We start from the raw sequence: 23,706 nt of genomic DNA, 5'->3' as shown, positions 1-23,706 counted from the left end.
GAGAGGGAGAGAGAGAGGGAGAGGGAGAGGAGAAAAGAAAGCAAAGGAAAGGAAAGGAAATAAAAGAAAAAATTCTTTATCAGACTGGCTATTTACTGGGAGAAAATCAGGCATTTGTTTGTAAAGTGTACATTGTGGCCAGCGTGGGCTCTCACTTCCTGTCTTTGTGTCCTGTGTCTGAACATTTAGTCCTGTAGGATGAGATCCGCAGGGGGTGTCATGGCTAATAAAGCCATTCTGTTACCCAGCAGAGGTCCAGGTGGCCCCTCCTCCAACAGCCTGGGGAAAGTGAACTTGGAACATCACTAAAACAGTTCGCGATGAAATAAGCTGAAAAATGAATTTTAATTCCTCTAAATTAGAATTTCAATGCGCTCTCTAACTGGTGCCCTCAGAGAGGTAGCTAATCCCGAAATGCACCCCCACTTAGTGTCACAGGATTTGTGATCTGGAGCCAGTAGAAGTTTTACTTACTTGGCTCCCTCTTTCCCTGGTGAAATGGAAGCAGATAATCTGGATCCTAAGGTTTCTAAGTGAGAAATAGTGGCCATTTTCTGTAGTGGTCAAGTAAGGGTAATAATGACACCACGAGTCCACAGTACTTTTTAGACTTAATAATTACTATTGCGTATCCCTTGTTCAAATTAATGAAGCTCACTGTGATACTCCCATGCATACAGATAGCATTCTTTGTTTCCACCTTTCCTACGGCCTTCTCTTGCCCTGTCCTCCCATCCCTACCTTACCTGGTCGTCTTCTACATTCCACTCAACTTTATCTTTTTCCAGTTTTCACATATGAAAGAAAAACTGCAATACTTTACTTTCTGGGTCTGGTTCATTTCACTTAACGTGATGGGTGATCTCCAGGTTCGTACATTTTCTTGCAGATGCCACAATTCTGCTCTTCCCTGTGGCTGAATGATATTTCCGTGTGTGTTTTTAGTCCATTTATCTGTGGATGGGCTCCTGAGCTGATTCCCCAACTTGAATTTTGTCATATTTGGGTGCTTCACTGTGTCAAGAGCCCTGAGTCACAAGTGGATCCCAGAATGTCTTGGCTTCCTCTCGACCCTGATGTTTTGTGTCTGTTCTCCCTGCTCTGGTCGATGTCAACCTAAATTTCCCTCCTTTTTTCTTCCAGACATGGCTATCTTTGCTTCAGATTTCAGCTTCATGTCACTGTCTTTCGGAGGCCTTCCGAGCTCCTCTTTAGGCAATCTGTCCTCTCCACTGCAGTCGTCACTTGTGTTTATCCCTTGTCAGGGCTTCTTTCCTGCCATATTACACAGAATTGGGTGTGTCTTGCTGACTCTTCGGAACCCAGCATGCTCTTGGTGCTCGTGAACAGATGTAGAACAAGTGAATCCAGCCCCTCAAAAACTTAGGGCCGTTTCATTTTTGGATCCATGGTTAGATGTCAGTCTCATGGTAGGTTCAGGGTGATTATTTGGGGAAAGACAAAGAGCAGGGAAAAGAGGGAGAGGAATAAAACAAAGGAAGGAAAGGGAAATTCCAGATAGTATATGAGGACAGTTTTTGCTTCTCTGCAATGAAAGCTACAATTTAAAGACGAGAAACAGAACCACTAGGTTCTCATAAATTTCCTGAATTGGAAATTCCTCTAGGTATTCATTAAACAGAAGCCACAATGACTGAGAGAAGAAGGAAGAATAGCAAAGACAGCATTGAAATTAACCCTAAACCATGGAGAGATGGGATGTCAGCTTAGGTACGAGAGCACCAGAGTCTCTAGGGCTGACACAGGGAACAGCACTCTGCATCTCAGAGTGAGGTCGCCTTGCCTCAACACTGTTTCATTGATCTTTGACGGCTGAAAGCTCTGACTATGCTCGACACTGCTGAAACTCTCCCTGAGGGCTCGCTCTTTCTCTCCCTTGAATGCTATTCCAGGAACCGGTGGTTGGTCCCCAGCAGATTCCAACACTCAGCAGTGGCTCCAGATGGACCTGGGGAGCAGAGTCGAGATTACAGCGGTGGCCACGCAGGGCAGATACGGAAGCTCTGACTGGGTGACGAGCTACAGCCTGATGTTCAGTGACACAGGACGCAACTGGAAGCAGTACAAGCAAGAAGACAGCGTCAGGGTAGGATATCTTTTCCCTCCTGATGAACAAAATCGATAGTAACCAGTGAATGATCCTGTCATTTTCCCATACCCACATCAGTGGTAGCTTGGTAACAGCTCAGTGCCCGTTCAGAAATAATTAGAACAAAGGTAAGCCCTATCACCAACATGTTCCTGTTCCTAGGTAAGTGAGGATGTCTGCTGTGAAGACGTTAGTGAGCTTTCCAATTTCTGGCAACTTGAGTGATTCGCTGGCTGAACTTCAATTCCTTTGCCTAAAATGTTCTGTTGAAATTTGATTGGCATTGAGATTGTATTGTTTTACTGAGTTTTCATCTATTCATTTGTTTATTATATACCAGATGTTCCGCAGACTTCGTGACAGCCCAATTAACTCAACTCCCTCCCTTGGTTGAAGTTGCCTCATTCATGGTGCAGGGACCTCTGGTCTGATCTGACCCTAAAGCCCAGGTGCTGCAAGGCCTGTGTCCAAGATTTGAAAAATCATACGAAAGGGTTGAAACGACCCCGAATACAAATGTTCTTATTATCATTATAAACAACGTTCAGCCTTTGAGTGAAAGTTTGCTCTTAGTAGTAAAACAAAACTTTCTTCCCACACCTAGCCCTTTGATCTCAGCGGAAAGTTGGAGGTGCCCATTAAATTGCCAAGTAAGAAAAGTGAGAAGGGAGTGGCATATTGCAAAATTTGTGAAAAGCAGCTTTAAAAAAAAACACGGTTTGAAAGAAATACAGCACTGTACTAATTTATATTACTTTTAGTGGAGAAAACTCACTTAATTTTTTCTAAATGCACATAAAACAGTAAGATTTGGATACTGATAATGTTCTTTCCTTCTCAGGATTTTCCTGGTTCTCTTTTCCCTGAAATCAAGGGCAGTTATATCAAAAGGTTACTTTTTGGACATGTGTATTCTTTGTTAACCTAGCTTTTCAAAAGAAAAAAAAAATGTTTTAGGGTCATTGTTAAAATTGCCTACTTAGTTTATTGGTAATACAAGACTCTTATTCTTAGTTTATTACTAATTTTAGTTAATTAGTAATAAAGTGAGAATTAAAATTAAGTATGGCAGGGTGAATATTATCATCATCTTTATTGAGTTGCTTGTAATATTACATGGTAAGAGTTATAGAAGGTACAAGTTTTTTATTGTAAAAATAGTCTTTAAAAATAATTCTCTTGTTTTTACTTTTGAATGTTGAAGTTCCTATAAATTTGTACAGATTTTTGTTTGGCTTGGTGCTCAATGTGAACTCAGAAGTAAGCGCACCTTCCATTTGCAGGAACGATTTTAAGATTTTATGTTGACTTTAGATGGACAAATAGATGTGGGATTATTTATTTTCTTAGGCATTTTCAATCAGAACTGGCTGTTTTGCAGATGCAGTTGCAGTTTTGAGTTATTTTGTCTCAATTGAAAAAAAAAAAGAAAAACAGGTTTCATTTTCTTCCCAACCAAATGACCTGCTTTCAGGCTTTGCTCTGGATCAGCATCAATTTCAAGGGAGGGCTGGTTATCTGGGCTTGGGAGCAGCTGTCACAGGGCTTCTTTCACTTTCGTCCCCCTGTTGGCTTAGTTGTGTTTCCAAATAATTCAAAGCTTTTTAATTTCAGGAGTGTCTTTTATGTCTGTGTAACCTCTGGACCTAACTTTATTGGACACAAGGGATTATTTTTTGGAAGGTTAATAAAACAAAAGGACTATAATGTTGATTCTACCCAAAGCAGACTGTGAAGAGCTAACCCCTCCACAGGCTATTTATAGAAGTGAGTCTGGCGGAAGCTTAGATGCTGAAGTGAGAGTAACTCGCACCCAAATTCCATTCCCACAACTGAAACCATCCGACTAGAAGGACAATGTTCTGATTACAACTATTTATTTTATCTATTCTGTTCCTAATTCGGGAATGCTTTGTTTTGCTCTTTAGGAGCCCTGTTTACATTAATTTCCATAGAAACTACATGGAGCTCACCTTTACCTTAACTGACTGACAATAAAAGGCAATATCTGGGATTGGCCGGCACCCTTGTTGGCTGCACGGACATTGGTCTTCCTGGCACCCCACTTTCTCTGTCTTAGCTCTGTCTTTAAGTGTATTTATTTCTCAAGCCTCCGTCATATACTGGAGGCAGGGCACTGGAACCTAACTGCAGGAGTCTCCGGTAACTACAGAACTTCCAATCAAGTTGTGAGGCAGCAGGGGTGACTATTCCTGTCTCTTATTTCACATCCCAAACGGCACAGGCATTGTGAGGAGAGCCTTGTGTGCAGCAGCAAGGTGGTGGGATCCAGCAATGGCTCCCCCAGAGATGTTCCTGATGTCTGCAAGACACGTGAGAGAGACACCTGTAGGGCCAGTTTATTAGCTGTACTGTGAGAAAAAAGGATAAGGAGGGATTACCACAATTTATAGATTAAAAGTGACATTTGGTTAGCAGAAACACTGTGATAAGTATGGCATCTAATCTCAAATTTGGAAAAAAAGCGGATGTTTATTTACATTAACATTGGGGAAATAGCTACTGAACATCTATAACACATAGCACGTATAAGCAAATGTATTTGTATTGTGCTTGTGTATGTGTGATCCCGCCACCCCTCGAGGTTCTATGACCACATCTCCATGAACAGGAGTCTTGAGGCTCCCAGCGACCAGTCCAAGTTCATACAATGAGAAAGGGACGGCACCATAACATTTATTACTAAGCATATTTGATTGCAAAGCTTTATTTTCTGTTTCTTCATTACTTCATCTCCCTGATTTAAAATTTTCACTTTTTTTTCTCACCTTCAGTGTTGGCCTGTCAGGCCCTCTCTGTAAGAAAAATATTAAGCGCTACTGTTTAATGCATGTTTTGCTAAATATGAAAGTAAGAAAGTAACAATAACATATTGAATTTATATACATTCTAAAAATGTTTAAACTAATTATCTAGGAATATGTATTAATAGGAGATATGACTTTTCACAAAGGGGTCACAAAAATCTTAAATATGCTTTGTGACATGTTTATTGATATTTATATTAAATTATGCTGTTAGATAAAACAGATTATCTTAAGTTTTTCTTCTTATTTTTTTAGTTTCAATTTTAAAAGAAGGCTATGGATTCATGAAAGCTAAGCCTAATGAGCAAAGTGAGAGTAATAACAAAACAGATTTTGTTAAAACCATCTCAGTTGTACTGTTTAGCTTTTCAGAGAAACCCAATACCTTAAAACATCAATATTGCATGTTAATTTAATTAAAGATAGAGTATCAAGGAAGTAGAGAATGTCTTGAACGCATACTTGCATTTAGTCTTTTACTGAGCCTCAAGTTTTAGATGTCATGAAGTTTGTAATGCTTTTCATTTTTTTTGGTACCGGGGATTGAACTCGGGTCCTTGCGCTTGCAAGGCAGGCCACTGACTGCTGAGCTAAATCCGCGGCCCTTGTAATGCTTTTTAAAATGGATTTGCCAAACAATACAAACAGCACATTTTCTGGATGGGACATCAATTTACTAGTACTCAAGCCATTTATTTTCTGTACAAAGTTCACTTCAGAACAAGGATCTTAAAAGAGAAGCTCTTCCATCGCCTAGTAGCAAATCTTCACGCCTTAAGAATTCAATTTGGAGAGTTTCTGATCTGGCACTGAATAGACCATTCATGAACGAGGCCACTAAGCAACCGCTTAGTGAAGCATCGTGATTTGTGAACAAGCCACAGCTCTCTGTTTCAATAAATAATCAGGCATGATGGCGTCTCAGGGACAAACTTAGCAAACTTGTGAGATTCTTAGTAGATCCAAGATCTCTTCCTGTTTAGTACAAGACATGCTGAAGCCATACAAATATTAAAGTTCTAACTTTGAACGATAATGCCAGCCAATGTATCAAAGGTGCATGAACGTATTTGGAATAAAGGAACAAATCCACTCAGAGAAGCTCCTATTATCTTCCACTCGGAAAAATACAGCACAACCAACACTGCCAGCGTGACTTTGCATGATGTGCTTCTCATCTTCCGTCCTCTGTGTGTGAATGTACATAACCTACATACAAAATACAGTTCTGAAAATGCATCACCCTATATGTGCATTAATTTCGATTTATCTATTTATTTTCTTATTCATTCATTTATTTATTTTTTTATTTTTAATAGTGCTGAGCATGGAACCCAGAACCTTACACATGCTGGGCGGGCCAGTGTTTCACCAATAAACTAAAGCTCACAGGTCTCCTTTAAAATAAAAAAAAAAAAATTTTTTTCTTCTCTTTTTTTTGCACCTGGGATGGAACTCTGGACTTTGCACTTGCAAGGCAGGTGGTGGCACCACTGAGCTAGATCTCCAGCCCCTTAAAATACTGCTTTTGATATTTGACCCTCCAATTTCAAAGCCTACCACTTACGTTGGTTTTACTATATGGCTCCTTATTTTTTGTTTGTTTGTTTGTTTTGGTTTTTGAGACAGGGTCTCACTATGTAGTTAAGATTGACCTTGAACTCACTGTGTAGCCCAGGCTGGTCTCAAACTCAAACTCAAAATCCTCCTGCTTCAGCCTCCCGAGTGCTGGAATTACAGGGGTGCGCCAGCACACCCGACTGGCTCCTTATTTTTTAATCATTTCACATGATTTTGTTGATCAGAATCATTTTACTCTCATCGTATCTCCATTGTTTCTCAGTCTGTTATAAAATTTCAGGGACAGATTCCATTATGATCATTGTTAGCGCTCTCTATTCCACTTTTTTGAGGAAATCAATTCTACTAAGTATATTAGAGTTATATAGATATTCAGGCAGTGTTTTACTTTCAGTATCTTCCTTAATGGCATTCCTGATTTCATAGCCATTGGGCTGAGATGACAGGTTAAGGTAATAGTTCCAATCAATGAACCCACAAGCACTTAGTAAGTTCTTATTATGAATATACAAAAAAACTATTTCAGGTGTTCAAGAATTTTAAATCCAGAATAAACTGTAGCAGGAGATACTAAAAGTGTTCTTTCTTTGGTCAGAGTTAACTTCCATTGTCTGGACCCCTAACACCATCACTCTTTGCTGTGTTTCTTGGTCATAGCTGACATTGTACAGCACAGTTCTCTTCCCATTTTTATCTACGAAATTCACCACAAGAAATACACGGTATAGAGCATAATGCAGAGAAAAGAATGAAGCTGTCTGGAAAGCTCAGCCCCGCTCCCTGGGGGATAAACTTGCCTCCACCAGCACAAGGTAAGACTGAGCTGGTTGGCACTTTGGGAGGGAAACAGTCGCCCTGGCCCAGTAGCAGCAGCCCTGGAAAAGTCCGGGGTTATTAGAAACTACGGAAGCAGTGTGGGGCTTTGTTCCAGACGTGATCCCTTCCACGTGGCAGCTGGAGTTGAAGAAGAAATCCAAAGCAGCACTCACCATACTGGAGAGGCCTTAATCCGAACCTGTTCTGGGAAGGGCTAGTAGTGAAAGATTGAGACACAGACAACTTCACTTCAGGTTTTCTGGTATTATTCTACCATAGAGACAGAGTGGACAGCCACAAAAGACCGTTGGGGAGAGGGTGAAGACTAGGCGCAGACTCCCTAAGAAGTTTAAGCTTAGATCAGGCAGGATATTTTGGTCTTGTCCTCCATGGTGAGAAGCCAGGCCAAGCTTCTATGGTTTTCAGAGGTGGCTGGGTCTGAATCTGCTGCCATAAAGTTCAGCATTCTGCCTGAACTCTTGCCTCACTGCCTACATCCAGTGCAGAGATCAGGGGTCTGATTGTGTTCCTTACCTGTCATGTTAGCAAAGATATAGCCCAGCTGGGAAGGTCGCCGCAGACTGGGGCATAGAGATGGAAGGGCTTCGGGAGCAGATGGAGGACCTCGCAAACTCACAGGCCATAGAGCTAGGCAGAGAAAACACGACTTGGAGGTGTATGGAGAGACACAAAAAACAATAGTTCCTAGGGCTGGGGATTTAGCTCAGTGGTTCTGGTGCCTGCCTCGCAAGCACAAGGACCTGAGTTTGATGCCCAGTTCCAAAACAGCTGTAGGGCAGGCGCCATTGGCCAATCACAGCCACTGGGAAAGGTAGCGCAGGATTCAGCATACACACACACACACACACACACACACACACACATGAGAATGAAAATAACATAGGTGTGAGCAGAGCCTAACTATCCCTCCCAGATATCTGGTGAATTCCAAGATTGCAGACCCTGGAAACAAACCACTCAAACGTGGGGAAACTGTTTTGAACCTATTTCCCTTTTTTTTATTTTTTTGTAGTTTGGGGGAATATTTTTCCCCTTTCTTTTCCTTTCAATTTCTCTTTTGTTTTCCTTTTCCTTTTTTTTTTGTTGTTGTTTTTTGTTTTTTGTTTCTTGAGACAAGGTCTAACTATGTAGCTGAGACTGACCTGGATCTCCTTATGCAGCCCAGGCTGGTCTCGACCTCACAGTGATCATCCTGCCTCAGCCTCCTGATTGCCGGCATTACAGGCGTGCACCACCACGCCCAGCTCAATTTCTCTTTACTTAGTTTTTGCTTTAATTTTCCTCTCTGATTTTCTTTTTTTGTCGCTCTTCTTTTCTGATATTTAATTTAATTTATTTTTATTTTTTTGGGTACCTGGGATAGAACTCAGGTCCTTGTGCTTGTGAGGCAGGTGGTAGAACCACTGAGCAAAATCCACAGCCCTAATTTTATTAATTTTATTTACTTCTTAATAGGATCCTTTACCTCAACTTTCTGTCCTCCTCCTCTTCCATTGATTACTTTTTCAAAATGTAGGGTTTTGTGGTTGTTGTTGTTGTCTGGTTTCTGTTCTCCTTTATAACCTTTAGGGTTCATGAACTTCCAGTGAACTCTATGTTATTACTACTGAATACTGTTCCATTGTTAGTGGAGGTATAGTTCTACATTTAGTAGGTATTTACTTTGTAGTAATATTTATTTATCTTATTGTGTACACTATAACTATAGATATGTTTTCTGTGGATTATCATGGTACATTACTGGTTTTCAGCGTATCTATCTCCCTGTCCAGTTTGACTTTGATGCTATCACTGATGAAAATTTTGTTACCACTGCCAACATGGCATAGTTCTTGCTATTAATAGGTTCCCCCTGTGTGCCAATACATGAATTGTCTTTTTATCATTAACAATTCTATGGCCCATTCCTAGAGAACTGGGTACTGGGTCAGATATATCCCCTCCCAAGTAAGCGGAGGTGACTGGATCTTGGGATAGAAGCAAGGGTCTCCAGTTAACCACACCCAGAGTGAATGCAACACTGAAAAATAGACATTAATTAAAGAGGTCTACATGCTAGCAAGAAAGTCTTTCACTTATAAACAACCTGCAAACCATTAGCACAAAACCAAGCCAAAAGAATAGAATCACAAAAAACCCAAACAACACAACTTCTCCAAAAACACAACTGTTCCAAAGCTGATCCATGGGACATTGGTGGAGAGAAACTGAAAGACATGCAGCAGAATTATTCAAAAGGATAACAGAGTAGATTAAAAAGTCAGATCAATGAGTACATGGTGAGCTGAAAAGAATATAGTAAGCAGATAATGAACTTAATAAACAGAATAATCAGCAAATTTACAGAAGGCACTAACAAAAAGCTAGCTGACATAAACAAAATGATACAAAATATGCCAGACCAGTTTAATGAATTGGAGTCCATAGAAAGTACAAAACAGAAATTCAGGCGATTGAAAATTATTTTGGATGTGTGGACAGCAGAAGCTACTAAGGTTAGGCTTCAATGTCAGAACTAGAAGGTACAGCTTCTGTCAAAGACCACTTATTTAGAGATGCCTTCCAAAAAAAAGAAAAGTACAGAATGTGAAAAATGCATCCAACAACTGGTCAATGGCACAAAAAGACTAAGATTAATTAGATTTAGTGAAAAATCAAAAGACAGCACAAATGGCTTGAAGAAACTTTTTACTGAAATCATAGCAGAAAATTTTCCAAATATGGAAAAAAATGTTAACAAACAGATGAGTCAGGCATATAGAACCCCAAAGAGATATGATTAGAAAAGAACATATCATAGTGAAAATCCCAAAAGTCCAACATAAGGACATAAAAGCTATTAACAAAAAAACAGTGAATTTCTTATAAAGGTAAACCCATTAGAATTATAGCAATCTTCTCAACACAAGGCTTAAAGTGAAATAAAGCTTGGCAAAAAGGCTTGAAAGAAAATATTTTCCAACCCAAGTTGATATATCCTTTAAAATTCATGGAGAAATAAGGTTTTTCCATGGTAAATTACACCTTAATAAATACATCACTATCAAACCAACACTCCAAAAAAAAGCAAGAATATTATAGAGACATACTGTAGCTAACAATGTGAAAAATTCTAATGCAATTTATGTACCAAGCAGGATAATCCATTAAGAAGACAGGAATAAAAAGGAATCAGAAAATATAAAATAATTCAATGATAGGAATAGCTCAATAGTTTTTAGTAATAACTCTTACTGTGAATGGTGTCAATTAAAAAGACACAGACTGGTGGACTGAGTAAAGAAACAAAATTCAGCCATATCCTGTGCACTAAAAATGCATTTAACCTAAAAAGAAATTCATAGTCTAAAAATCAAAGGCTAAAAAATGTTCCCATGTAATGGAAACTGGAGAACAAACAAGAGAAGTTCTCCTGTTTTCAGATAAATAGACTTCAGGCCAAAACTGATCAAAACAGGCAAAGAAAGTCACTATATGGTTAAGGAAACAATTTAACAAGAAGAGGTAACAATTATAAAGATTTATGCACCAAACACCAGGGCATCCAAATTCTCAAAACAAACAATATTGGACATAATAAATCAGGTAAACATCAACACAGTTGTAAATTATAAATACCCCACTGTCAGAAACAGAAAGATTACCAAGGCCAAATAATCAACAAGGAAATTTTAGAGTTGAGCCAAAATTTCAAACAAATGTACTTAATATATAACTACAGAGTGTTCTACCCCAAAACAACAGAATGTAACATACGTTCTTCTCACTGGCACATGGAACTTTTTCCAATAAACTACATAGTAGTTTATAAATCATGTTCAAGGGAGAAAAATAATTTAAATTATTCTATGTATATTACAAGTCATAGCATAATGAAACCAGAAATAGATGGAAAATTAAACCACAGAAATTATGCAAACACATGAAATTTAAACAATGCATTTCTGAAAAATTAATGAATAGTAGAACAAATCAATACTGTTCCTATAATCAAGTGATAACTCCAGCACAACCTACCAGAACTTATGGGATATAATAAAAGCAATCTTAAGAGGGAAGTTTATAGTTGGGAAACCCCACATCAAAGTAAGTGTCCGAATAATTATCCTAATGACACATCTTAAGATTCTGCAATAAGAACAATCCAAATGCAAAGTTTATATATGGAAGAAAATTATAAAGATCAGAGCAGAAATTAATGAAATTGAATTTAAAAAAGCAATACAAAGAATCAATGAGTCAAAGAACTGGTTTTTCAAAGAAATAAATAAAACAGAAAAACCCTTAGCTAATCTTTTTGAAGGAAAAAGGAAAGAAAAGACACAAATTAGAAATGAAAATGTCAAAATCACTAAAATTACTGACATCCAGATTATTAATGATGACTTTGAAAACCTGTACTCCACAGAGTTGGAGAATCCAGAAGAAATAAATTGATTCCTAGATATATATGAATTACCAAAACTCAACCAAGAAGATATGAACACCCTGAATAATCCAAGAACAGGCAATGCAATTCAAGCAATAATAATAATAAAATACCTACCACTGAGAAAATCCCAGGACACAATAATTTTAATGCTGATTTCTACAGTAACTTTAGGGAAGATCTAACACCAATAATCCTCAGATTCTTTCATGACATTAAAAGGGAAAGAATGCTACCAAAATAATTCTTAGAGGTTATAATTACCTGATTCCAAAACCAGACAAAGTTTCAAGCAAAAAAACAAAAGCAAACAAATGAACAAAAAAACATGAACTGTAGGCCAATATCTTTAATGAACACAGATGTAACAATCTTCAACAAAAGACTGGTAAATGAAATGTAACGAATCATCAAAAAGGTCGTACATTGTGGCCAAGGAGGGTTCATTCCAGGAGTGTAAGAATGCTTCAACATACACAAATCAGTAAATATAAGGCATCATATAAATAAAAGCTATAATGATACATAAGATCCTGATGATATAATTGATAATGTGAAATAGGAAGAAAAGGGCTAAAGGTGTAGGGGAAGTGGGAAGGGTAGAGGAAAGGTAGTAAGGGAAAAGAAAAGAAACATGACAAAAATGAAAAAATGGAAATAAAGTATGTGTAAATAGTGAAGGGAGAAGGGGGGTGAAGGGAGGGCAGGGACAAGGGGAAAAAATGACAACCAAGACGTGTCATGTAAAGGTACAAGATCCCAATGGTGAACGTAACTGTACTGTATACCTAAAATGTACCAATAAACTCAATGAGAGAGAAAAAAACACAAGGACAAGTATCACTTGATCATCTCAATAGATGCAGGAAAAGGCTTTGACAAAACGCAATGTCTGTTTATAATAAAAATGGTCAAGAAGATAGTTATAGAAGGACCTCACCTCAATCTGATAAATGCTGTTTATGATGAACCTATTATTAATACAAAATTAAAGGAAATGCTGACACTTTTGGTCTAAAATCAGGCACAAGAGAAGGATGTCCTCTGTCATTACTCTTGTTCAACATAGTAGTCATGAGAAAACAGAAGGAAATAAAAGAGATATGTATGGGAAAAGAAAATTTTATTATTTGCAGATGACATGAACCTCTGCAGAGAAAAAAAATTCAACTGAGACTCTTAGAATCAACCAAATTTAGAAGTGTAGCAGGATCCAAAATCAATAGTGTTCGCCTATGCCAATTATAAGCTCACTGAGAAAGAAATTAGCAAAACAACAACATTCATAACAGCAACAAGAAAAATTGAATGCTTGGGAATTTTGCTAGCCAAGGAAGTAAAAGACCTCTACAGTGAAAACTATAGTACTCTGAAATAGAAGATCAAAGGAGACATCAGAAAATGGGACGATATTCTTTGCTCTTGGACAGGCAGAATTAATATATTCAAAATGGCCATGCTTTCAAAACTGATATACAGATTAACTGCAGTCCCAATCAAAATATCAACAGCATTCTTCACAGAACTGGAGATAACTAAAATTTATATGGAAGTAGAAGAGACCCAGAATAGCAACACTTCTGGGCAAGAAAAGCAAAGCAGTAGGCATCACAATCTTGGATTTAAAGCTATATCACAAAGCTATAGTGATAAAATCAGCATGGTACTGGCACAATAGACATGGGGATCATTGGAATAGAACAGAGGATGCAGAAACAGTTTCAGATACATACAGCCGTCTGATCTATCAGGCAGCTGGCCGGACCCCCCATCATTTATGCGAGGATACAGCAGAGACAGAAACTATCATTTAGAATGCAAAGGTGTGTTCAGAGGTTCAGAACTCTTTTCAGGTTGAGACCCTGACTCTCTGAACTTGCCATTTTTATTGAACACACAGCTTTCCACGGGGCGTGCAATGAGATGAAGGGAACAGCAGTGTACAGCCCTGATGCAAGCAAGGTCTAGTAAGAAACAAAGAGTTCTTGTATGAATATACCATTGATTATTTTAATACTTGTTTTTCCCTTGGGTTAATCTGTTCTTCTATAGAATTCTATGGGCGAGTCATAGAGTCCTCAGCTGAAATGTTATCCTGCTCTCTGAGGCATCACAGAGTCATGCGTCATGGCAACCTCCACTATAGCCAGTGGCACAGGGAGTTCTGTTTTCACATGTCAACTCTAGCTTATTGGGCAAGGCACATAGGCCTAGGACAAACTCAAACCTTTAATAAAGAAAGCCAGTATAGCTGGGTGTGGTGATGTATGCCTGTAATCCCAGCACTCAGGAGGCTGAGGCAGGAGGATCGCTGTGAGTTCGAGACCAGCCTGGGCTACATAGTGAGTTCTGGGTCAGTCTCAACTACATAGTGAGACCCTGTCTCAAAAAACAAAAACAAACAAACAAAAAAAGAAAGCCAATGTATGGACTTGGGGCTTGCTCAGGATGGTATTCATCACTGATCTTTGAAAAAGGAGGAAAAATAGTGTCTTTAATAAATGGTGCTAGGAAAACTAGCTACCCACATGAAGCACATTAAATCTAGACTTGCATCTCTCACCATGTACTAAAATAAAAAAATGGACCAAAGATCTAAATGTTGAAGCAGAAATACTTAATATTCTGGAAAATAAAATAGCAAAAATTCTGAAGACATGAGCATAGCCAAGGATTTTCTGAAGAGACATCAATTGTACAAAAAATGGAATGAATAATCAACAAATTGGATGATATCAAATCGAAAATCTTCTGCACAGCAAAGAAAATATTACTTAGAGTTAAGACACACCTTATCAAATGAGAAAAATATCTGCCAACTATTTCTGTGCTGGAAGATTATTATTGAGAATATATAAAGACTCAAAAATATTAAACCACCCACAACAAAAAAGAAAGCTGAACGAAAAATGGGCAACTGAAATGAATAGACACTTTTAGGAGAAGTAGAAATGGCCAATAAATGCATTTCAAAACCTCAATATCTTTAGCCACTGAGAAACTCAAATTAAAACAAGGCAGAATCCATTTGACTGCAGAAAGAACTGCTATCATCGAGAGATAATAAATGCTGGTGAAGCTCCAGAAGAAAAGAAACCTTTCTACGTTATTGGCAGGAATGTAAACTAGCCCAACCACTACGGAAATCAATATGGAGATTCCTCAAAAACTGAAACTAGAAATTCCGTTTGACTCAACTCTTCTCCTTCTAGATCTCTTCCTGCAATAGATAAAGGCCTCGTATTACAATGGTAATGCACACTCATGTTTACAGCATCACAATGCATAACAGCTAAATCCTGGAAGCGGCCTATATGCTCATCAGCAGATGAACAGATAAAGATAATGCCGTGTTTACACACAATGGAGGACTACTTCCATAGTGAAATGTGTAGGAATAAAAATAAAATACAAAGAAAGAAATGCCTTCCAGACTAGCGCAGCACAGTTCTATGTTTGTTTGTCAGTTTTTGACACATAGCCCTTAAACTGAGGTGGAAAGAGCCAACAAATGTGGGAGGTACAAACCAAGAGATTCGCAGTCCAGATGGAATAAAAATGGGGAGAGAAGGTGTTCCTGGCTTGCTAAGCTCTGGTCTTGAGCAGCTGGGTCCTTTGCTGCTGTCACCTTTGGACATTGTTGTCCAGGTCTCTGATTTCTTCAGGCTTCCGATGGAAATTTGCCACGGTGACTCTCCAGTGAGCCTCCAGGACATCCAGTTCGGACAAGTGCTGCCTCCTAGGCCCTGCTGATGTTGTCTTGCCACTTCCTTCTTCTTCCGGTGAGCGCTGACCGGATCCTCTGGGGCTCCTTTAGCTCTCCAGCACGGAGATCGCCGTTGTGGACTCTCATGCCTCATCCTTGTGCTCCCTCAGGATCAACGCGACTGGAAGTGCTGCCAGGGGCTCCTCGTGACCACAGCCCGCTCCTGTTCGAGCATCTTTGACTGTGTATTGGAAAGGAGTCATCTGAAGACTCGAGATACCTTCATCAGGTTTGTTTGCAGGTTTTCCAGTTGTTTGCCTTATAAACAGACTAAAGTCTCGTAACCTTTTCTCATCTCTAAGGGAATGGCAAAGCCAAGCAAAAGTTTCAGAAAACCTTCATGATGGTTTAGACTCTTGGGAAGGAGTTTGTTGTGGTGTATTTCTTCAGACACGCTGACAGAGTTCAGCCCCTGGACGATCCCCGGGCCCTCTCTGGAGCAGCTGACATGTCATCTGCAATGGCTCTAGATGTAGTAATTGCAGGATTCAGAGAATTCTGCAGATTTCAATATACGATGCCCTACAAGGGAAAATATATGTATATACGCACGGACAACGTGAGAACATGAATGGGGAATCTTCGCCAGAGTTACTGGTGTTGATTGCTAATGTACACGGCCCCTTCTTAATCAGCATCATCATGCAGTTCTTTGAGTCAAAGCGTACAATATAAACTCTTCTGGCTCTCAGATACACCTGTTAAAATTTCATACAAACTGTTTCCACAATCCAACTCCACATCACTGCTACTTAGAGATATCAGTGCCACCTAAATCTTTGATGATCGTAAAACAAAACAAGAATCACATGCAATTAGTGAGAATCCTGAATTTTCAAATGTGTCTTTCAATCATATGTCCCATCTTTGCTGAGTATAATCCTCATATCCCCAATGAAAAACTCATATACTTCTCTGTAGGATAACTTATTTCGTCTTTTGGAAATATAATTTACTGAACATTTTTCCAGTACTGATTTTAGCCTAATATTTCTTATGGTTGAGATATTAGCTGGTTCTACTTTACTGGCAGAAAAGATACAAGGGCCACAGTGATATGTCACTAGGGAAAGAAAAGAAGGTTAAAAAGCTGTAGGCAGGATTTGCATAAGAAATTTTGAAGCCTAGAACATGTAAAAGAAATGGCAGCAGTTCAAAATAAACACGCAAAAGTTCATAGTGGCTTTACTTGCTTCCTGTGAGTGTCTGTATCCCAGGATACTCAAATAATCCACCAGCTACTCTTTGTCTTACACTCAGTAAAACTAGGTACTCTGATAAGGATTAAGAAGAGTATTATTTAATTTAACTTTTATGCAATTCTAATGACTTTCTTCTGTCTTACAGAAGGAAATTTGAGGTTTAAAAGATCAAGAAAGCTGGCCAGTATTACACAAGTAACGGAGTGATGGGGCCGACTTACCAACCCATCTCTGCCTTTCCATGAGGAGTAGCCTATAAGTCGTTTGATAATACCTCATCCAGAGTTAGTAGAATGGGAACTGAGAAGTGATATTCTCTGATAATCAGTACACGTTTTTACTCCAGTGTGGAGGTAGCCCTTCAAGGAAAACAAATGGAAATTCAAGTCTCCCTTGGAACAAATTGACATGGTACCCCTCAAAGGAAAATGAGGAGAATGAGGATGTCAAGAATGTGTCTCTTAACATGGCACATCCTAGCAAACTGATTTTACACTTCCGTGGTTAGTGCATTCCAATTAGTGGTGTGGTCAAGACTATTTCAGAATTAGGCTAGAATTAGTCTCATGGACATCTTGCGATGATTCTGCAAAACAGATCATTAGGGCTAGAGTTGTGCGAGATGAATGCACCTGAAGTTAAAATTCTGTATTCTTCCCCTATTTACAATTGGAAGTCCAGTTGGCTCCTCATGCATTGTGGGGAAAAAGTCTAACTCCTCTCATACAAAATAGACATTTGGATTTCTTGACAGCTGTAGATTTTGGCCCTTTTCATTCACTTCCATGATTCCTCTCCTGCTAGTAAGGCTGTTTCCCTCCAGTCCAACGTCCCTGGGGACTCAAGAGCTCTTCAAGTGAGAAGTTTTCAGGACCCACACTGGGATCTCTCTGAATATCTTGCATTTTATTAATACTCTATTTATAATTTAGTCTTAAGAAGACTAAATGTTGACGTCTTCCAAATGCATGAGCCATCAAATGAGACAATCTTTTGGCCTGTGCATTATGAGAGTCTGTGATTTATGTGGCTTTCTGGAATTTGTTTTCACAAGAAGGGCTGCTTTCATTGCTCTGCACTCTGCTCACACAGAAGTCAGTTGAAACAATGACTTACACATTTCAGCCCTCAGTTCCCTGATTTCATCCTTGAGTGACTTCCAAATTCTCTAGGACATGCTCTCCTATCTTTGTGATTTATACACATTTATTCTGCCAATTTGGTCTAGAATATCCTGAGTATTGATCACTGTTTGATATATTATTTTAAGCCTACCAATTTCAGAAAACAATTTGAGAGCAAGGATCTCATTACCCTCAACGTATAACTTTTAAATGCTCATTATACCCCAAGCACTGAGCTAGGCGCTGGGCATACTGAGGGGCTTAAAATGTGGTCTCTTCCTTTCGTGGATGAACAGAAGCGTTGAAGAGATAAATGAATGGTACTGAAACAAATCATGCACTTAGAAGAAGTAGCACTGGTGGCGTTCACATGCAAAGGCTAGCAGAGGGTGTGCCTGGGAGCACAGGACTGGGAAGGACTAGGATGAGGCCACTGGGCCCAGGCTGTGCTTATGTCACTGGGGCCTCTCAGCTGTCACAGTGCTGTGCCTAGCACAATTTCAATAACACAATAAGGTAGGGAGAGGAGATAATAGTCAGGGAGGAGCATTCATAGCAGGAAATTACTATAAACACAATCTTAAAAGAAGATATGTAATTGCCAATGAGACACAAAGGGATAATAAGTGCAGGCAGAAGACTTCCCTAGTCACTGATACAAGAAAAATCTGAAGAGAGAGACTTGATAGCCATGGGCAGCTACTGGTTTCTGTAGATCACCTCAGCTTGAGGCAAGTCAATTGTGTTATTATTTGTTAGCCACTTTGTTTTAATACTTTATTCTAGGTAATAAAAACTTCCTATAGGAATATGCTATCAAATGTGTTTGCCAGGATTTTGTTATTAGTTCTCCCACTTGCTCTCTCCAAAGCATATAATTATAAGCTTTTCATATCAATATTAACTTCATAGTTGGACACTATTAAAAACTCAGTTAAGAACTTGGCATTCCCAGAATCTTGCTGCTGAGTTAATGGAGACCATCAATGAAAAGGTAATTCATCACCTTGTGATACACTAACAGAAATACAGAGTAGAAGGAAATTCAACAGCTTTTAAGGTCAGACTCCTGTTGTGCTCTCATGTTTTTTGAATGACCTTAGAATTGTAACTTAGCCTCTCTGCAATGTCTCTTCCTCCCCATTCAGGTCGGCATAGATAGAGCTATAATTTTTCATTGCACTCATTCCCATACTTTCTTGCTCGTGGGTTAGCATGTGAAATAACATGGAGGTGAAGTCTGTGCTTTGCTTTATGTTGAGCTTGTGACAGTCAAGCAGAGGCCCTCCAAGCCCAGGAATCTTGAGCTGTCCCAATGGTTCAGTCCTAACCTCTTTTACTGAGGTGCTGCTGTCATCTCTGAAGGAAGCACTGCTAAAAGAGGGAAGAGGCAACAACTGGACAGTGGACACTGTGAAAGCACAGCTGGTGTCTGCCCCATCCTCGCAGGCTTCCTTCAAGCTCTCTGACTACACACTTGGCCTGGAAAGTTTCTTCAGGATGCCCATCTGTTTTCCCCTCTCAATGTGAGGATTTGCTGAGATGTTTCGGAGAACTTCCCCACATGGGGTCTAGCCTCTTTAAGGAGCAAATGCTCACACACATTTTACACACAAGGCAGTTAAACACATCTCATGGACAGGGAGGCAACATCCAGTCTTCAGGATTAATATTCACATGGGCACTTCCTAGGGGAGAGCAGATGTTTGCAGTGCCTTACCAACTGGGTGTATTTGTAATGGGATAGGATCTGAGAGCTGATATTAAAGTAAGAAGGATCATCTACTTAACATTAATTCTCTTGAATTCACTGCTATTAAATTAATCTAATTGTTAAGGTACTTAGTGATTCACAGGAAATTCAGCTTATAATTACATTTTCAATATGTACAAACCTGCTATGTTTTGCAGGTTCTAATGATTAGGAGAAATCAGAGTTCATATTTCAGTGTTAACATTTAGAAGCATTAGATTGGAGCTTTAAAGATGTAAATGCATTAAGTATTACAACTGAGAAGAAGAGATACTTTAAAATACTTCTTATTTATTGAGTTTTTAACTGCCATATGGAAAGTTTTGCTCATTTGTATTGTTGTTTTCCTATACATGTTGCCTCGGCTATGAAGTCTAAGATTCTATGACTCTGACAGATGACTCAATTCCTGGAAAGCTTAATTTCTTCCCTTGAAAAATTAGGGTATTAAGGATACTGACCTCATATGATCTATAATGGATAAAAACCTCAAAAACCTGCACACATCAAAATGCCCCATTATGTTTGTTAAGACAGAGATTTCCAGGCCCTATCTTCAGAACTTCTAGTGAATATGGGGAGGGATGGAGATTCACATTTCTAGCAATGTCTAATGTGATGGTGTTATTGGTTGTTACCTCAGTCTGAGAACCACCATGCTACCTTTAAATGTGTGAGGCACCTTCCACAGTACTAATACAATAAGGGCTGTGATACGCGTTAGATAGGTGAACCTGGTGAAGATACCCAGAGCACACCAGCTCATGGAGTATTCTTTCTTTTGAGCTTTGTGTATAAAAGGGAAAGAAAAGTTAATGTCAGCATTTTTTGTCTTCATAAATGAAATGCTCAATGGGAAAAATCAGCTTTCTTTGTGGTTATAGGCAAAGATAGTTACCTAAGCAGCCTTGTAGCAGAAAATTAGCTCAGAGGCTGGAAGTGGACTGAAGAGCTAGAAGAAGAGCCTGGAGATGCCTAAGGACAAGGAGTCTGTGCGGAAGTCTGAAGCCCCAGGCGTCTGCTTAGCTCTAGTCATGTGGAAAAGTTCCAGGCCTGGCAGGCACCTCAGTGAGCCAGAGTTTCTAGAGTATTAAAAAAATAAAAGAAAGTTCAAAGAAAAGCAATTTTACTAAATACGTTAAGTTCACAATTAGAACACTAGTAGTTGATGTTAAAGAAGAAAGTATAGTAGCCCCAAATTGTACTACTAGTTTAATTTGCCTTACTCTGAGATGTACAGGAAAGTAATTGTTGTATAGTTGATGAGCATCTGATGTTAATAAAAGTAGGGTTGATATCATGTTTGACACCTCTGACCAACTGCAGTTATCATATGGGGAGCACCCTTCCCTCGCTGTGTAACCAAAGGGCACCCCTGCTGCCATTGCTGTGGTGGTTCCCTGGATTAGAGCACTTGAATGATGCTGCTAAAAGTTTCTGGCATCCTAGACCTGCCTACATAGAAAATCATTCCTTGTCTTAGTGACTCAAGATTTTTTTTTAGAAATTAATTTGTGAGGCTATAAAGAGACCGATGACATTTTTTCTTCTGAATGTATTAGAAGAACAAATGAGGTCATAAAAATTGGGCAATAATTACTTTGACCTGAATGTCATAGATGTTTATCATATGAAAAGGGAGATGAACTTAGAAATGCTTTTGCAGTACCATGGACCCCTAACATCCTCTTACCTGATTGTAATTTAAGGTTTCAGGCATGTGCTAGATGCATTCTGTATGTAATAAATTAGAGAAATTTTTAAAGTAGAATGTGGAAATCTCCTTTCAGAAGTAGGATAATTGCATGGAAAGGTGCACAATGAAAGACTATGCACAGATGGGCATGTACAAGAAAGCATGAAGTTTCTGACCGGTCAGGAGAGTAAGTTCTATAAACTTTTCCCCCAGACATAATTTTGATTTTTTTAATGATTCATCTATAGTTTTGTCCTGTTTCCCCTTTTATAACACTTGACTGTGATGGAGGCCCAAAGTTTCATAAAAGAACCATGAAACAGAGTGGAAAGAATGAATAAGAACCAGCAGGTAAGCTGGGACAAGGTAGTACTATTTTTCAAACAACTCAGCTGACTGTGTCTACCTGCCATGACTATGAGAGAATTTGAGAGTAGAAAGGAAAACACTTGGGAGGAAGAGAGGACCATAATCTACATCTTCTCCAGTTAGTGCATGTTTCTGTGAAGTGTCACATTGTCTCATTGTCTCATTGTGTCCATGTGACTTCTCTGTATGTGTGCACAGGAGAAAGACCAAGTCATTGTAAGGTACTTTGGTGAACAGAGAATTTAATGGAACACCTTGTGCTTGTTGGCCGGTCGTGGAGCCCTTCCATCGAGCTGACTGCTCCAGGAAACTCACACCTAGCAGCACTGATGCTGCAGTGCTGGTGTGGGGTGCACATGCAAATGCACTTTCAGGGACTCACAGATGGTGGCCAGTTCTGTCCTGCTCTGTCCAGGATGACTTCTGTCTGGGATGAATCTGGGGAGAGGCAGCTGCCCATGAAGAATTGGATCCTGTTTCTCTCTCTCTGCAGTGGGACTCTTATCTATAGCTCAAGCTTTTTTCATACCTCTCTCCCTTACTCCACATAATGTGCTACAGTTCTCTTATGAGATGGATTTGTCACTTAATGAATAATTTTTGAAACAATTAGATGACAACTCAATAAATGGCTTTGTCAATTTTGTGTAATGGAAAGCCAAATTATATGTAAGAAAATGCAGTCTTTCTTTGTATGACATTCTAGAGAGGTTTTAAAAATAACTGCATGGTTACAAAATTTTTGAGATATTTAAATTTGCAAAAGCAGTTGGAACATCTTATGCAACATTTTCTAGAAACTTAAAGCCTAATACATGACCTATTTAAATGTAAAGATGTGAGTGAAAAATACGTTTGTTTGTTTGTTTGCTTTTTAGAGTAGGAAAAATTCATTGAGGGAAAGAAAGCTACTGTCTAAGAGAGACAGAAGGGGGACTGGAAAGTGGATTGCCTGCTCACCCCACTTATCCAAGATGTTTTATACAGCAAAGCCATGTGGTGAGTGTACAAAAAGGTACAAAACTACAACATCCAGTGGAAAATTACGAGGAGCAAAAAAACTATGACCAACTAATAAGATTACAAGTGTACTCACCCAGGTAATATTGATTAAATGGGGGTCAAATAGCAGCATACAAGGATTTTCAGTAAGGGTGGTGGTCAGGGATATTTCCTGGAAAGGCTGTGTTAAGACCTTGGCTGCCCAAGCAGGTAATTGATTCCTATTTATAATATCAATCACTGCTATTTATCCCTAGGGGCAGCAAGAGGGTGTATTAGTTTCTCTCCTTTTACAATTCTGAACACAGAGAATGTATCTTTATTGTCCTCCATTTTGGCTCCTTGCTGTGTTGGCTCCTTGAGGAGGCCCTGTCTGCCTACCTACAAGATAATCTAATTAACTATTTATCTGCAATATTCTCCCCCTCTGAAGTAGTACCCCCAACTGCTGTGAGGGGGCAAAGGGCAAAGACAGCTCTGGCTACTTCTAGCTGAAGACAGTCATAGTTGTGATCAGCAGTTAGAGTTACTCTACAGAGGGTCTATCTAAAGGCTTTTGGTAGGTGCCTGGCATTGTCATGTTGGTAGGTGCATAGCTTTTAAGTCTGGAGTGGAAAAAGCCAAAGAAACAGTTAAGAATTCATGGGCTAAACTATAAGGTCAGCAGGATTGCAATTAACATAGTCCACAAAGAGGATAAGGAAAGTTCAGGGGACTTCAGAATGCAACATAGAAGGAGTATAGATTAGCAGTTGCGAGTTGCTAACAAGGTAGATCTGGTGGACCCCAGTAAAAGAAGTCTAGTACATTTGTCATTGGTTCCATTTGTATGACTGCTTGGAGTTTGGCAGCCTCTAGGCAAGAAAAAAACAAAACTTTTAAGAAATTAGAGTATGGATAATCTAAGCATGAACACACTAGAATGAAAGGGCAAGTTGGGGAGAAAGTCACACTTAGAAATTGACATAGTGATTGAACCTGCTAGACTTAGATTCTTTCATTGATAGAG

The 23,706-nt window shown here is 39.1% G+C and overlaps 1 protein-coding gene across 2 annotated transcripts in view; it reads left to right on the top strand.

Annotated features, from left to right (window-relative positions):
• Nucleotides 1-23,706, top strand: part of Cntnap5 (contactin associated protein family member 5) — an 801,158-nt gene that overhangs the window by 207,940 nt on the left and 569,512 nt on the right. For both annotated transcript variants that reach the window (XM_010637689.2, XM_010637692.2), the window contains exon 3: nt 1,914-2,107. In XM_010637689.2, coding sequence (XP_010635991.1) covers nt 1,914-2,107 — 194 coding nt within the window. The remainder of the gene's footprint in view (nt 1-1,913; nt 2,108-23,706) is intronic.

The sequence above is a fragment of the Fukomys damarensis genome, unplaced genomic scaffold (assembly GCF_012274545.1).
Source record: "Fukomys damarensis isolate Sample0158 unplaced genomic scaffold, DMR_v1.0_HiC HiC_scaffold_29, whole genome shotgun sequence".
NCBI lineage: Eukaryota > Metazoa > Chordata > Mammalia > Rodentia > Bathyergidae > Fukomys > Fukomys damarensis.
This window is presented reverse-complemented; position numbering and strand designations above follow the sequence as displayed.